Source organism: Spermophilus citellus, assembly GCF_964194105.1.
Source record: "Spermophilus citellus genome assembly, chromosome: 6".
Lineage (NCBI taxonomy): Eukaryota > Metazoa > Chordata > Mammalia > Rodentia > Sciuridae > Spermophilus > Spermophilus citellus.
The window spans coordinates 126,779,684-126,793,615 of record NC_138187.1 but is presented as its reverse complement, the minus strand read 5'-3'; the positions used below and the strand labels follow the sequence as shown (position 1 = coordinate 126,793,615).

Here is a 13,932-nt window from a genome sequence, read left to right as displayed (position 1 = left end):
TCCTTGTAGGAAGATACCACATGTCACTTAGCCTTTACATCCTCAGCACTTAGCACATTTTCAGGCATATATTAGTGCTTACAAATGCTTTATCTTAAAAAAAAAAGGATGGATGAATAAATAAAATACCCTCCTTTACTTATACTAAAATCATTTAATAAAGTCTCATTTCAATACCCTTGACTCTTGGGTAACTGGAGCTGGGGAAATAGAAAATGTCACTAATATAAACTTCTCCTGCTTTAAAGCCTGATAGGTCACTCAAAAAAGTCTCTCCAGGGTTAAACGTGGCTCCCTGAACACACATATTAGTTTCTGCTTCCTTAGAATATACACTGATCACAGTAGAAAAATTTTCATAAAATGTAAGGACAAGGAGAACAAGAACACAGGAACAGGAAAATAACAGCAGTTGAGAAGTGTCAACACCCCTTTTGAAGATGGAAAGCTAATGCACAAATGATCAGTGACTTAGCAAACCTGAGCCTGCTGAAGCCCAAGTTCCCATGATAGGAACTTGACAAGAAGCCAAGAGCCCAGGAGGTTCTCAGGGATCAGGAACCTCAGGAAACAGAAAGAGAAATGAGAGTAAATTGCCTTCCCTAGCTGCTCCACCTGGAGAAAGAAAGTTTATTTTCTAGAGAAACTGACTAAAGAGACACCAGGCACAACCAAGGGTGGGGTGAGGCTGAGAGCTAGAAACAGTGGGATTAGAGAAAGCCTCCATCCTGAAAGATGAGATTCCCCAGCCCCTGTTTCTGGCTCAGCTCCCAGAACAAGAACAGCCTGGCTTATACCCCTTTCCACCCACCCTACTCCAGCCTACAGTAGGCAGAAGAATTAAGGAGTCATTCCTGTAGAAAGAACTCAACCAAAGAGACAAATATGACCAACACTGATGTATGGGGGCGGGGGACTGTCTCCCAATGAAACTGCCAGGTACCCTCTGGACTATCCCAGAGCAGCCACCAACTGACAGTGCCTATACTCACTCAAAAGGTTCCAATAGCCTGAGAATGAGCTGCAAGAACACCAGGCATGGGATGAAATCCTCTGATATTGAAAACCCCAACAGAGGCAATTGAGAAAGCAGAAGAAACCATTAACACAGAAGCAGCAGCATTAATTCCCCCCAGTGATAAAAGAAGATGAGGCATCCGTGAAATAAGATCAAGAAGCCTAAAAAAAATTAAAAATAAAACAAAATAAAAGATCAAGAAGCCTTCCACCCCGCCCTTGAGTATGAGTACAGAGAACAAGAAACAGCTCTTCAAAATAAAAACACAACTGGAATCTTTAAAATTATTATGAAGCCATGGAAGATACGATTATGGAAATCTCCCAGAAAATAGGACAGAAAGGACAAATGATGAAAAAATAGGGCAGAAAAAGATAAGAAACTTAAAAGATCAGCCCAGGAGTTCTGACATCTTCCAGTAGGAATCCAGAAGGAGCCCACAGAGAAAATGGAAGGGAATCATTAACCAGCACATAATTTCTTCAAAACTTCCATTAAAAATATTTAAATTTCGGGCTGGGATTATGACTCAGCGGTATAGAGCGCTCGCCTAGCACAAGTAAGGTCCTAGGCTCAATCCTTAGCACCACATAACAATAAACAAATAAAATAAATGTATTGTGTCCAACTACAACTAAAAATAAATATTAAAAAATATTTAAATTTCCATAAGGAATGGACCCTGTGGATGCCCAACACAATGAACCAAAAAAAAAAAAAAAAAAACACTTCATCAAAGCACATTATTGGAAATGTTAGTACCCCAGCAATGAAAGGATCTAAAATGTTTTGAGAGAGAGAAAAACAGTTCACAAACTAAGGATCAGGAATGCAAAACAGCAACTGGGTTTCTTAGTGTCAACACTGGAAGCTAGCTCTGAAAGGCAATAGGGCAATGTTTTCCAATTTTGAGAGAAAATAATCTCCAATCTAAAAATCCTCACCCAGCCAATAAAAACAATCCAGGGAAGGTAAAGTAAGGACAAGCAGACAGGGCTGACCCAACTGCCACGCTGGTGTTTACGTGGCCAGGGGCTGGTGAATTAGTACCCGCGTAAAGATGTTAAAATTGTGAAATACCGCTTCTCTATTCAGAGTCTCCAAAAAGATTCCCTACCATCCAAGAGGAAGTGCATCAAGAAAGAGAAAAATGGGAGTTTCCAGGTAATAGCAAAGGGATGGCCCATATAAATGGCCTAGAAAGCTCCTAGTCCAGGTGTAAAGAGGCAGAAGAGGAGGAAGAGTGTCCAAGTGGGATGTCTCGGATTAAATTTTTAATTTTTTATATATGTATTTTTTAATTACAGTTGGACATGATACCTTTATTTTTATTTGTTTATTTATTTTAATATTTATTTTTTAGTTGTAGTTGGACACAATATCTTTATTTATTTATTTTTATGTGGTGTTGGGGATTGAACCCAGGGCCTCACTCATGCTAGGCAAGTGCTCTACCACTGAGCCACAACCCCAGCCCAAATTTTTAATATTAATTAAAAAAAGAAAATTGGTAGATTATCCAGTTGATGCAACGTATTTATTTGAGTTTATAGCTCTTGTTGAGGGTTTGGAGAATAAGAAGAACTAAAAAAGCAAACAAATAAAAATGATATGATTATTAACTTCCAAGGGAAAACAAAGACTAGAAAAAAAGGAATGTGATACTAGTGCACTACCTCACTCAGGTGTAAACAGTGAGTCATGACAAAATGAGGAGGGATTAGCCATTTCATTAAAATCGTGATCTTATAGCATTAGGGACCTAGAAAAGGGGAGTGTGTGTGTTTGTGTGTGTGTCTTGTAAAAACATTAAAAGAAAGAAAAGAAGGTCTCAGTATAACTCTGTCAATAAATAAGTTCTAAGATTGCAAAAACCAAAAGATTATGGTTTTAAAAATATGGAGGTGATGGTGGGAGCAGGAATTAAGATTTAACAGTGATTGCTTCTGTTAAGAGGCAAAAGTTTCTGTTATTCATTATAAGCCTTTTGGTACCATGTGGCCTTTTAAGCCCTCCTCATATATTATATCAATAAATATGAGGGTTTTTTAAAAAAAGAAATGTCTCATTCACCTCAGAGCAGTCTCCTAGGCATCTGACAAGTAAGGTGTTGGTGCCTAAAGCCCCTGTATCTCAAGAAAGTTCTGCTTGAAGTATTTACCTGATTATTTAATGCAGACATTCTCCAATCTATCCACAGGTTACTTCAGAGTCATCTGGAGAGTGTCAAATAAATCAAAGCTGGGAGGGTGGTTAAAATAGTAAGAATGGATTTTTTTTATTGGTAAGAATGGATTTTATACAGGACTATTGCAATAAGGGAAGAGAAGCCTCAGTATGGAATTGCACTCAATTCCAATACAGCATGGACAAATGAGAATTTATAGCCAAATTGGAAGATTGGGTGGTGATTGGAAGATGGAAAATTACTAAAAGGAAACATCAAGGATAAGGGAGGAGGGAGGATTCTGAGCAAACTGATCTAACAGGATTCTATCTGAAGACTGGCCAGGGTGATCAGACATCCCGGGGGGATGGTAGAGGATGAAAACATTAATCAGATATTGAAGTTGAACAGATATTGAGGATGGTGTGTGTGTGTGTGTGTGTGTGTGTGTGTGTGTGTTGTGTTGGGGGGAGGCAGGTCTTACTAACTGACTTAGCAGAGTTCTTGCTAAAACTAGATTTTACAAGAAAGTACACAGATGATCTAACTCAAGGCCCAGGTGCCTCATTACAGCTGAACCAAGATGAGAATCTTCATCAGAAGCTCAGTAAAAATGCAGACTCCTGCTCCCACCCTTTATGAGTCTGACTGGACAGGCTTTGGTGGGGTCTGAGATCTGCCCTTTTTCCCCCGATGACTGGGTGAGGTTTGGGAACCACCCAACTAGAGCAGAAATTGTGAGTGCATAGGGAGGAGCAAGAGAGACATATTTTACGTGTGTACCTTGTTTCTGGGCATATGTCAGTGCATTATGAGTCTGTATTTCTCCTTTCCTCCCTCCTTCATCTTATTTTATCTTGACCCATAATTCCTGCAGAACTACTGAAAATACAACCAGAAATGAAGTCCCAGTCTCTGGTTTTAAACCCCTGCAGTCTGAGCTTTCTCTTCCAACCCTAGGGCTCCCTCTACTGGCAGAAGTCTGTTAAAACTTTCTGTTAAAAGAAATTCTCCCTCAGTTCCCTCCTCATTAGGTCATTTTGCAGGGCTGTTGCCAAGCCCTCAAACTCCCACCAGACAGAAAAGGGAAAAATCAAAACTGGGAAAGATTTTCTTGACTTGAAGTTATGAGTATATAAATAGTAGGAGGGAACAGACTGAGGCAGAAATGAAAATGAGATTTGTACACACACAGGGTGGTCAAGACTGAGGAGGAGGTGACACTTGAGGAACGTAACTCTCCACCTTCTTTTCTTCACCCTCTCCCAAGATTTATGGGTGGACGGGGAAGCCACATTCATCAGCCTTCCAAGAAAATGGAAGGAGGGAAATAAGTTAGGCCAAAAAAGTTCACCGAAGATGGAAGCAGAAGGCAAGGATTCAATATCCACCCTCTATTTTCCTCGATCTTCAAAAGAAGTGGTCTCCTTTTCCAAAGCCATATGCCATGTCATCTGGAATGGAGCTCCATAAATCATGTCCTTCCAGTGATTGTCTTCACATTGCCTTTGGATCTTTCCCCAAAACCAAAAAGATGCTCAGCCTAGCAGTGTCTGGCACAGAGGAAATTCCCAGAAATATTTGAATGAAAACTTAACTCCTTCCCATCCCAAAATCAAAACTCTCCTTTGAACGTGCATGCTCCTCAAGCTCCTCAAAGGATGTGCCCATGCTCAAACTAGACACTTTATTTCGTCATGTGCCTCTAATCTGTAGCTCATATTAGCATTCCAGCTTTAGTACCTTGGAACTCCCTGGCATAGCTCTCCAGTGACTGCTATATGCCACACCCCAGTATATCCCTTTCCCTTCCCACCCTCCTCGACCTCTGCCATCTTAATGAGACTTGTCCCTTTGGGTTCCATATTCTCTCAAGACTTCTCACTCCTAGCTCTCCCCTGTTCTCTCTCACTGGCTTTTTTTCTTCTACTTGACTCTTAAATTTTGTTGAAATGTTCCCCTCTCAGCCTCCACCTTCTCCTGGATGGTGTTATCCAATCCTATGGTTTCAACTTTAACTTAGATTATTTAATTCTCAACAGAAGCCTAAGTTGTTCTCCTGAGCTTCACATAGTTACCAGACACCAGGCAGAAATGAAAATGAGATTTGTACACACACAGGGTGGTCAAGACTGAGGAGGAGGTGACACTTGAGGAACATAACTCTCCACCTTCTTTTCTTCACCCTCTCCCAAGATTTATGGGTGGACGGGGAAGCCACATTCATCTGCTTTCCAAAAATGGAAGGAGGGAAATAAGTTACCTGCCTCTGAATATATCAGAACTTCTCCATTCATGGACACAAAAAATGCTTACTAAATGCCTACCAAGTGCCAAGCACCACAGTAGCAGTGGAGATTTACTGGAAAGCAAGATGGGCCAGGCCTCTTCCCTCCCAGAGCTGAATCCAGTGAGAAATAAAAAGGAATAAAAAGCGATGAGTGCTATGATAAGAGACAAGTGCCCAGTGTTGGGGAGCTCCTTATCTTGTCCATGGGAAGGTTAAGGCAGGCTTCCTTCAGCTGTGACCTTGAGTAGTTATACCTGAAGGACAAGAAGGGATAGGGGGGCTGGTGGAGATTCATGAGAAAGGATTTCAAAGATCAAGAAGAATTTGTAAAGCTGAAATAGGGACTTTGGCCTTTATCCTAAGAACAATAGGGAACCATTGACTACTTTGAAGCTGAGAAATGCACTGGTCCATCCCAGTGGGAAGAATTGATGGATTGGAGCCCACAGGGACCCTCTCAGTATGGGTAATGCCTGTTTTAAGTTGGGTGGTGGGCCCACAGGCTTCCTTTGTATTTTTATGCTTCATAAATTACCTATGTTTTCATATATTCATTGGTACATACCAAATACTTAATAACTTTTCAAAAATGATTTGGAGGTGAGAGAGAGATGCATGAGAAGGTTACAAAAACTGAAAAACAGTGACCACCTGATTTTGGATACTCACAGTGACAGTAAGGATCTGGAGATGGTTCTAGAGATGCTTAGAAGATAGAATTTATGAGATTTGGTGGTTAATGGAATGTGGGGATTTGCAGAGGATGATGTAAAGAAGAACTCCTAAGGTTCTGGATTATCAGTTGAACAGATAGTGAAGCCATTGATTATAATATGTATCCCTAGGTGATGGTGAATAAAAATAACAGTCATTAGAAAACTGGTTGGCAGTTCCTAAAAAGTTAAACATAAATTTACTATGTAACCCAGTGATGCCACTCCTGGGTATAGACTCCAGAAAAATAAAAACAAATGTCCCCACAGAAAATTCTCACACCAATGTTCATAGCAGCACTATTCATAATAAACAGAGAGTGGAAAACTCCAAATACCTAAGAACTGGTGAATGCATAAACAAAAGATGGTATCTCCACACAATGATATATAGCTTGGTGATATAAAAGAAACAAAGTACCAAGCCCTGTCACAATATGGATGAGCCTCAAAACATCATGTTAAGTGCAAGAAGTCAAATGCAAAAGATTACACATCGTGTGACTCCACCACTATGAAATTTCCAGAAAAGGCAAGGCTATAGAAACAGAAAATAGATTATTGATTGTCTGGAACCAAGGACGGAAATAAAGGAATGACTGTAAATAGGCACAAGCAATCTTTTTTGGGTAATAAAATATTCTAAATTGGATCATGATGATAGTTTCCCAAGTCCACAAATTAGTGAAAAGTCATTGAAAAATATGTTTAAATGATATTATTTTATGGTATATAAATCATACTTTAATAAGCTGTTAAAAAAATAATAAGGTTGGTTTTGGCCTGTTGAGTTTAGGAGAGGTTGAGCAGACAGGTGGTTATACTACCTGAAGCTAGGATAAAATGCTGCTGCACAAGAGGAAGACTTAGGAGTTTTCAGTGTAAAGACAGCAATCAAAACTATGAGAGTAAGAGAGGTTACCCCAGGGGAGAAAGAGAAGGAAAAGTGAGGATAGAATCACTCATACATTGCTGACGGGACTGCAAATGAGTGCAACCCTCATAGAAAGCAGTAAAACTTAAAATGGAACCACCATTTGACCTAGGTATCCCACTCCTCAGTTCATACCCAAAGGACTTAAAATCAGGATACTACAGTGACACAGCCACATCACTGTTTATAGCAGCTCAACTCACAATAGCTAAACTATGGAACCAACCTGGGTGCCCTTCAACAGACAATGGATAAAGAAAATATGGTGTATATACACAATGGAATATTATTAAGCCTTAAAGAAGAGCAAAATTATGGCATTTGCCGATAAATGGATGGAGCTAGAGAATACCATGTTAAGTGAAATAAGCCAGTCTCAAAAAAAAAAAAAACAAACAAAGGCTGAATGTTTTTTCTGATATATGGAATGCTAACTTACAACAAGAGTGGGGGGGGCCCTAGGGAAGAATAGAGGTACTTTGGATTAGACAAAAGAAAGTGAAGAGAGGGGAGAGGGTGTGAGAGTAGGAAGGATAGTAGAATGAATCAGACATTATTACCCTATGTGCATATAGGATTACATGATCAATGTGATTCTACATCACTGTACAACCAGAAAAATGAAAAGTTACATTCCATTTATGTACGATGTATCAAAATGTATTCTACTGTCAGGTATAACTAATTAAAACAAATTTTTAAAAAAGAGAAGAAGAAGAAAAAAAGAATCAAGGACAACTCCAACTTTCATAGAATCCAAACAGGAAAAGCAGTCTATAAAGAAAACTGAGAGGCAATCAGAAGTAGGAAGAAAATCCAGTGACAATGAATTGACAGAGGCCAAGGGAAGGAATGTTTGGGGGCAGGAATACTGAGAAGTCAGGCAACTGTGCACAGAGCCAAAGAAAGGAAGGCACGGTGGAAAGACATAGCGGGTATGGGGAGCCAGGTAACATTTGGAGGCATAGTGGGGCTGCAAACCCTCAGGGACAATCCTGCACCTGAATGGCAAGGCAGGGAAGAGGGAATGGACAGAGTGGGCTGGTTGATGAGCCACAGACTACAAAATATCCCTAATTTTCTTCATAAAGCAATGAGTAACTACAAAGGGCCAGTGGACAAGCAGAGTTCTGGAAGTGGATGGAGGGACCATAGAGTTGGGAGTCTTCATAACTGGAATAAATGGTCAGAACTACAAACTCTGGCGGTGGCTACTTAGGACCCTCAAAGATATGGCCTCTGATGACCTCTTCAGGCTTGTTTCTCACCATGCAACCCCACCTCACAAAATCCAGTGATAAAGTCATATGAAGGTGCTTGCAGTTTCCCAAACATGTCGTTCTCCTTCATGACTCCTTCTATTTGCTTACACTGCTTCTCTGCAGGGAATGTTCTCAAACCAACCCTCCTCTCTCCCCCACACACTCCTGGAAGGCAGCTCAGTTCTCACTTTTCCCTTCCTTATTTGCCTGGAGCATTCCTGCTCAGATTTCAATATGGATCAAGGTTAATCTCTTCTAGGAAGCCTTTCCTAAGGCTTCTGGCCCCTCCCACACAGAGAATGATTATTTCCTGTTTTACACCCCCCACCCTAGAGTTCCACCCATGCCCTGGGAGCACGCTACATGTTTATTTCCCATTGTCTGCTAGAATCTAGAGAGAACTTAACTTGCTTCTTCATTCATAGTACCTGACCCATGGTAAATACCCAATTAAACAGATGCTAGTAGGTGAATATCCCACTGAGATGCCACGGGCTGTGGACCCTTTTCTTCTTTTCCAAATTAAGGCCCTTTGGGGGGCTGTCTATGTCTGCTGTAAGGAAGATGGGAGAGATGACTATTAGTAGCCATGCTCCAGGATATTTCATCCACACCTAAGGCAGAGTTTCTTAGGTAAAGCCCAATGTCACTTCTAAGGTTGCCAAGTAAAACAATGCATCTGAATTTCAGACAAATAACGATGAATATTTTTGTATGTCTCTTTCAATAGTTGAGATAGATAGGAATAGAGATAAATATTCTTTGAAAGTATTCATCATTTATCTGAAATTCAGATTTAACTGGACACCCCATATCGTGCCAAGGAGTCCTTTTTTTCAGTTACTATGTGGTTCCTCTCTCCTCTGTGCTCATGTGCAAGTCCTTGGGAGCCAGGTCCAAGCCTGAAAAACTGCAAGGGCAACCAACTTAGCATAATCTCAGACCCCACCACACTAGGCACATGGATCAGACTAAGCCCATAGGCATAGGAGGGTCCTTCCTTTCCCAAGATGCCAGTGGCTCTCCCAGGCAAATAGATTCTAGGTATCTGACACACCAGTGCCCCTATGACATACAGGCCACACATACCAGCGGGCACAGGCTAGTACACATGGGGCATTTTATCCAACTTTCTAAGACCTGAGAAACCAATCAGTGGAAAATAGGAGTAAATCTGTCCATTGGGAATAGGGTTGAGGAGAAGGGTTACTAAATAAGAACTTCTCCCTTCGTGAGATATACAGGAAGGGGGAAGACAGGAGGAAGGGGAGAAGGAGAAAGTCTGTTATTGGATAAAATTATATAAAATGATTTTTTTTTCCTGACATGGGGAACAGATTTTGGCACAGATTTATGAGTTCCTAAAATCAGACCTGAGGAAAACCAGAGTGGGGGTGGGGATGGGATGACAAAAAGAGGGAGAATTCTTTGCATTTAAACACAATGCTAGGATCCTTTCCTGTTTCGAGGAGTTGGTGTCATTCTCCCAGAGGAAGGCAGAACTTCTGAACACCCACTTTTTTGCCCCAAGGTCACTCCCTGTGCCTCCAACAGGATTGATTTTCAAAAGGAAAAGGCCACTTTCTAAACAGAGCTACTAAATAGTCATGGAAAGCAATAGAGCTGCTGCCTCAGAAATGACAGGTGTTCCTTTCATAATCTACATGTTATGCCAAATGCATGGAAATCCACCTCCCAGCTGCTCCTCCTCACTTTCTTCTATCTCCTATCTGGCCTCCCAGATCTGGCCCATCGCTCTGAGTTCCTTCACCCCCCGACCCACGCTCTTCTCACCTTCTTGCTTGTTCTTGACCCCATTTATTCAGATAGAAATAATCAAATCCAGAGAGTTCCTGGCCAGGCTCTAACATGCATAGGAAGAATTCACTCTGCATGGGTATTTGCAAACTTCCGGCTATAAGACCCACTCTGGAAGCCTACTGTAGGATGTAGGTGCTCAGTGCATGACAAAGGAGGGGCATCCAGGAGGAGCTGAGTCCATGGCTAGTTTCCTTGCTGTGACAGGAAAAGGAACTTTGTCAATCAGGAAAATGTGACTCAAAAAAAAAATGTAGATGAAACATAGAGATTTTCTTTTGTCTTTATTTTTATTGTTGTTTGGTTTTAATATGGTGCAAACCCCAGGAAGAAGACTTAGGGGGTGGGTTTGATCCATTCTGACCAGAATGCTGAATCCCAGGGATTTCCCTGGATTAAACCAGGCTCCAGGAAGATGTCAATTTTCTTATTGCTATAGCATCTCAGAAACTAAACCAAAACAAGAAAAAGTTGATTGAATGCCTATTTTGGAACAAGACTTGAGGGACAGGAGAGAAGCAAAGATGAAAAAGACATAATTCATGTCTTCCAGTAGCTTACAAGCTAATGAGAAAACCAGCTGTGTAAATGTGCACATGCAGAAGATTGATATATATTATATAATGTAGTCAATGTGCAGAACCCAATAATACTAAGACCCTCTTAGGAGTTTAAAAGATCAAAATTATTTTTATAATCTTACTAAGACATCATTTGACTCTTCTAGAGGCTACAGAAGGTATAATAATGTCATCCTCTGACTGCTAATGGAAGGTTTGCTTTTGTATTCTTAAAAAATATATATATCCTCAGTCTTAATTTCTAATCTATTAGTATCAGTATCAATAGGTAAAACATATATGCAAAAGTTCTTTGAGTTCCTGGATAATTTTTAAGGGCATTAGGGGGTCCTGGGACCAAAATGTTTGAGGACCATTAAGACTTCATATATCATTACCTGTTATGGTTTAGATATTAGATATTAGGTGTCCTCCAAAAGCTCAGGTGTGAGACAATGCAAAAATGTTCAGAGGTTTAATGATTGGGTTATGAGACCTTTAACCCAATCAGTGAATTCATCCCCTGATGGGCATTAACTGAGTAGTAACTGAAGGTAGGTAGGTATGGCTGGAGGAGGTGGGCATTGGGAGCATGACTTTGGGGTACATATTTTGTATCTGGCAAGTGGAGTCTCTCTCTCTCTCTCTCTCTCTCTCTCTCTCTCTCTCTCTCTCTCTCTCTCTCTCTCTCCTTCCTAATCATCATGTAAACCACTTCCTTTTGCCACACTCCTCAGCCATGAGGTTCTGCTTCACCTTCAGCTCCGAGGAATGGAGCCAACCATCTATGAACTGAGACCTCTGAAATTGTGAGCCCTCAATTAAAATTTTCCTCCTCTAAAATTGTTCTTGTCAGGTCCTGTAGTCACAGCAGTGAAAAAGCTTACTAAAACACGACCATTACTGTGTACTTGTTTCTCATCAATGTATATCATACAACGATTATTTCATCTGGTTCCATGAAAAATCAATTTATTGGATGCTTTTCCGATTTTCATAGCATGATGACTGCTAGGTAATCTAATTATTAATCTCTTTGTATCTGGATCTTTTGAGGCTGCACAATGTTAGGTTTCAATTACTTCAGCCAACAATCAGCCAACATTAGTGCATTTCCTTTAGGTTCTCACTCATTATTTTTGCTTTCTTTAAATTTATGTTTTCTGCAGTGGACTTTACAATTCTTTATTTCTTTTTTTTTTTTTTTTTTGTCAGACAATAAGCTTCTCTACTCTGCCCATCTTTCTATCATTTCACCATCATTCATATTTTAAAGCAACTCTTCATTGTTTCCTATAATTTTACTATTAATAGTATAGGATTAGAGAAATAAATTCCCTCTAAGGAGTCTGGTTTGTAATGTTTATCGGTAGCATAAAGTCCTTTATGAAATTATGCAAATATATCTGGCAGTTCTGACAGTATGTAATCTAATTTTCACTTGAATTGTATCTGTTTTCTATTTTTGTCCTCCATGAACCTTGAGCTCTATCTAGCTCTCCACTGTTCTCAAATCACCATTGTTTTCTGGAAGTGAACTTCACAGCTGCGGGCCTTTGTTGACAAATTGTTTCATCTCCTCTGGGTCTTAAATTATTTTCTCTTATTCTGAAGTGAAAATTCACTGAATATTTCCAGATACTGTATTGAGGGTCATAACTCAATGTCTCCTAATTTTGTTTAAATTCCAGCCTCCCCCATCTCAAACCCCCATCTCTCCACCAAAGAACTGATGCTCGTTCTTAAATTTGTTTCCGTAATTTGCAGAATGTAGAATTTGCTTTATGATGGAGTGATTTTCATGATTTGATTGGTTGATTTTAGGTCGAAAAGCAGCAATGACACATCTTAAATCCTTTCTTAGAGGATTATGCCTTAGTGAAATCTTGCTACAGATATGCCAAGGTAGTTGTTTCTATTCTTCCCTGATAATAAATTCTAAATTGCTAGGATTTCCCTCCTCTTGGTCCTTTTATTGTTACTAAATTGGTGTTTAGCTGGGATGTGGGCATCCCACACTGGCTTCACATCAAGTGTGTTAGGTCTTTTCCTCCTTCCCTGGGTTTATTCTTCCTAGTGTACGCCCCATGCTTCTCATTCCTCTATAGCATTTAATTTAATACCTCAGTGCTTCTCTCTCTCTCTCTCTCTCTCTCTCTCTCTCTCTCTCTCTCTCTCTCTCGGCACTCATTATTTCTTCCTCATTCTCTGTTAAAGTAATAAGTGTATGTTCTGTTGCACTTGCCTGAGAGTATTGAACTGGTCTTGGGTTTCCCGCCATCTGGGTTTCTGGCAGGATTGCAATTTTCCTTTGATGTTGTAATACTTTTTCATTGAACTTGAGTGTGGGGCTTATAGGACTTGTTTGCTTTTATTTATTTATTTTTTCTCCCGAGATGTGCACATTTTTTCTTGAGCTTATTTTGCTGTTTTGTGCTGTTATTTTTAATTGCTTCCGACTGGGGGGTGGGGCTGAGGGTGAGATTTGGCTTGAATTCGGCTCTCTTTGCTATTACTCACATTTCTCCAGAAGCCCCGCATGTATTTCTCTGTTTCTCTCTCTCTCTCTCTTTCTCTCTCTCTCTCCCCCCCCCCAACCACCCCCGCCTTTGACAAACCACTTTTGAAAGGCCATTGATCCCTGGTGTAAATAGTGTTAAGAGGAAGATGGGCTCGGGGTAGGGATGCTCAGGAATCCAGTCCTGTACAGTCATGAGCTTGGCCATCTGGAAGTCTCCTCTTGCTCAATGAAATGGAGTAAACATTGTCCATTATGAAATCCACCACGCAGGCTGCCAGGGACAAATGGGATCCCACCCAAAGCCAATCGCTGCTCTGACAGGGAAATTGGCTAGCACTGCCTGAGACTACTCCAGCCTCCCCCGTCCCTGATGTCACAATTCAGAGGCTGCTGCCTGCCTAGGACGTTGTAGAAAGCTCTGTAGGTTCTCTCTGTGTGTCCTACAGGGCTCCCGGGGGCCAGGTCCTCATCTGATGGCTTTTATGACAAAATATCTCCTCCCCATCCTGGTGGTCTCCTTGGCCTACTACTATTATTCTGCAAATGAGGAATTCAGACCAGGTAAGTACCAATGTGTCTCATTTGGGAGGAATAGTTTAGAAAACACAGGGGTCTTAGTGTATTCCTAAGGATCAAGATGTGTTCTTGA

The 13,932-nt window shown here is 40.6% G+C and overlaps 1 protein-coding gene across 6 annotated transcripts in view; it reads left to right on the top strand.

Annotated features, from left to right (window-relative positions):
- The window catches only part of HSD11B1 (hydroxysteroid 11-beta dehydrogenase 1), a 57,658-nt gene that overhangs the window by 2,927 nt on the left and 40,799 nt on the right, over nucleotides 1-13,932 (top strand). The window contains exon 2 of one of the 6 annotated variants that reach the window (XM_081299932.1): nucleotides 13,730-13,844. The exons of 3 other annotated variants lie outside the window; for them this stretch is intronic. In XM_081299932.1, the coding sequence (XP_081156058.1) occupies nucleotides 13,757-13,844 (88 nt within the window). In that variant the 5' untranslated portion in view covers nucleotides 13,730-13,756. Of the gene's footprint in view, nucleotides 1-13,087; nucleotides 13,845-13,932 lie in introns of those variants that run through there. 2 more of the 6 variants (XM_081299934.1, XM_081299931.1) reach the window with 2 other exon arrangements.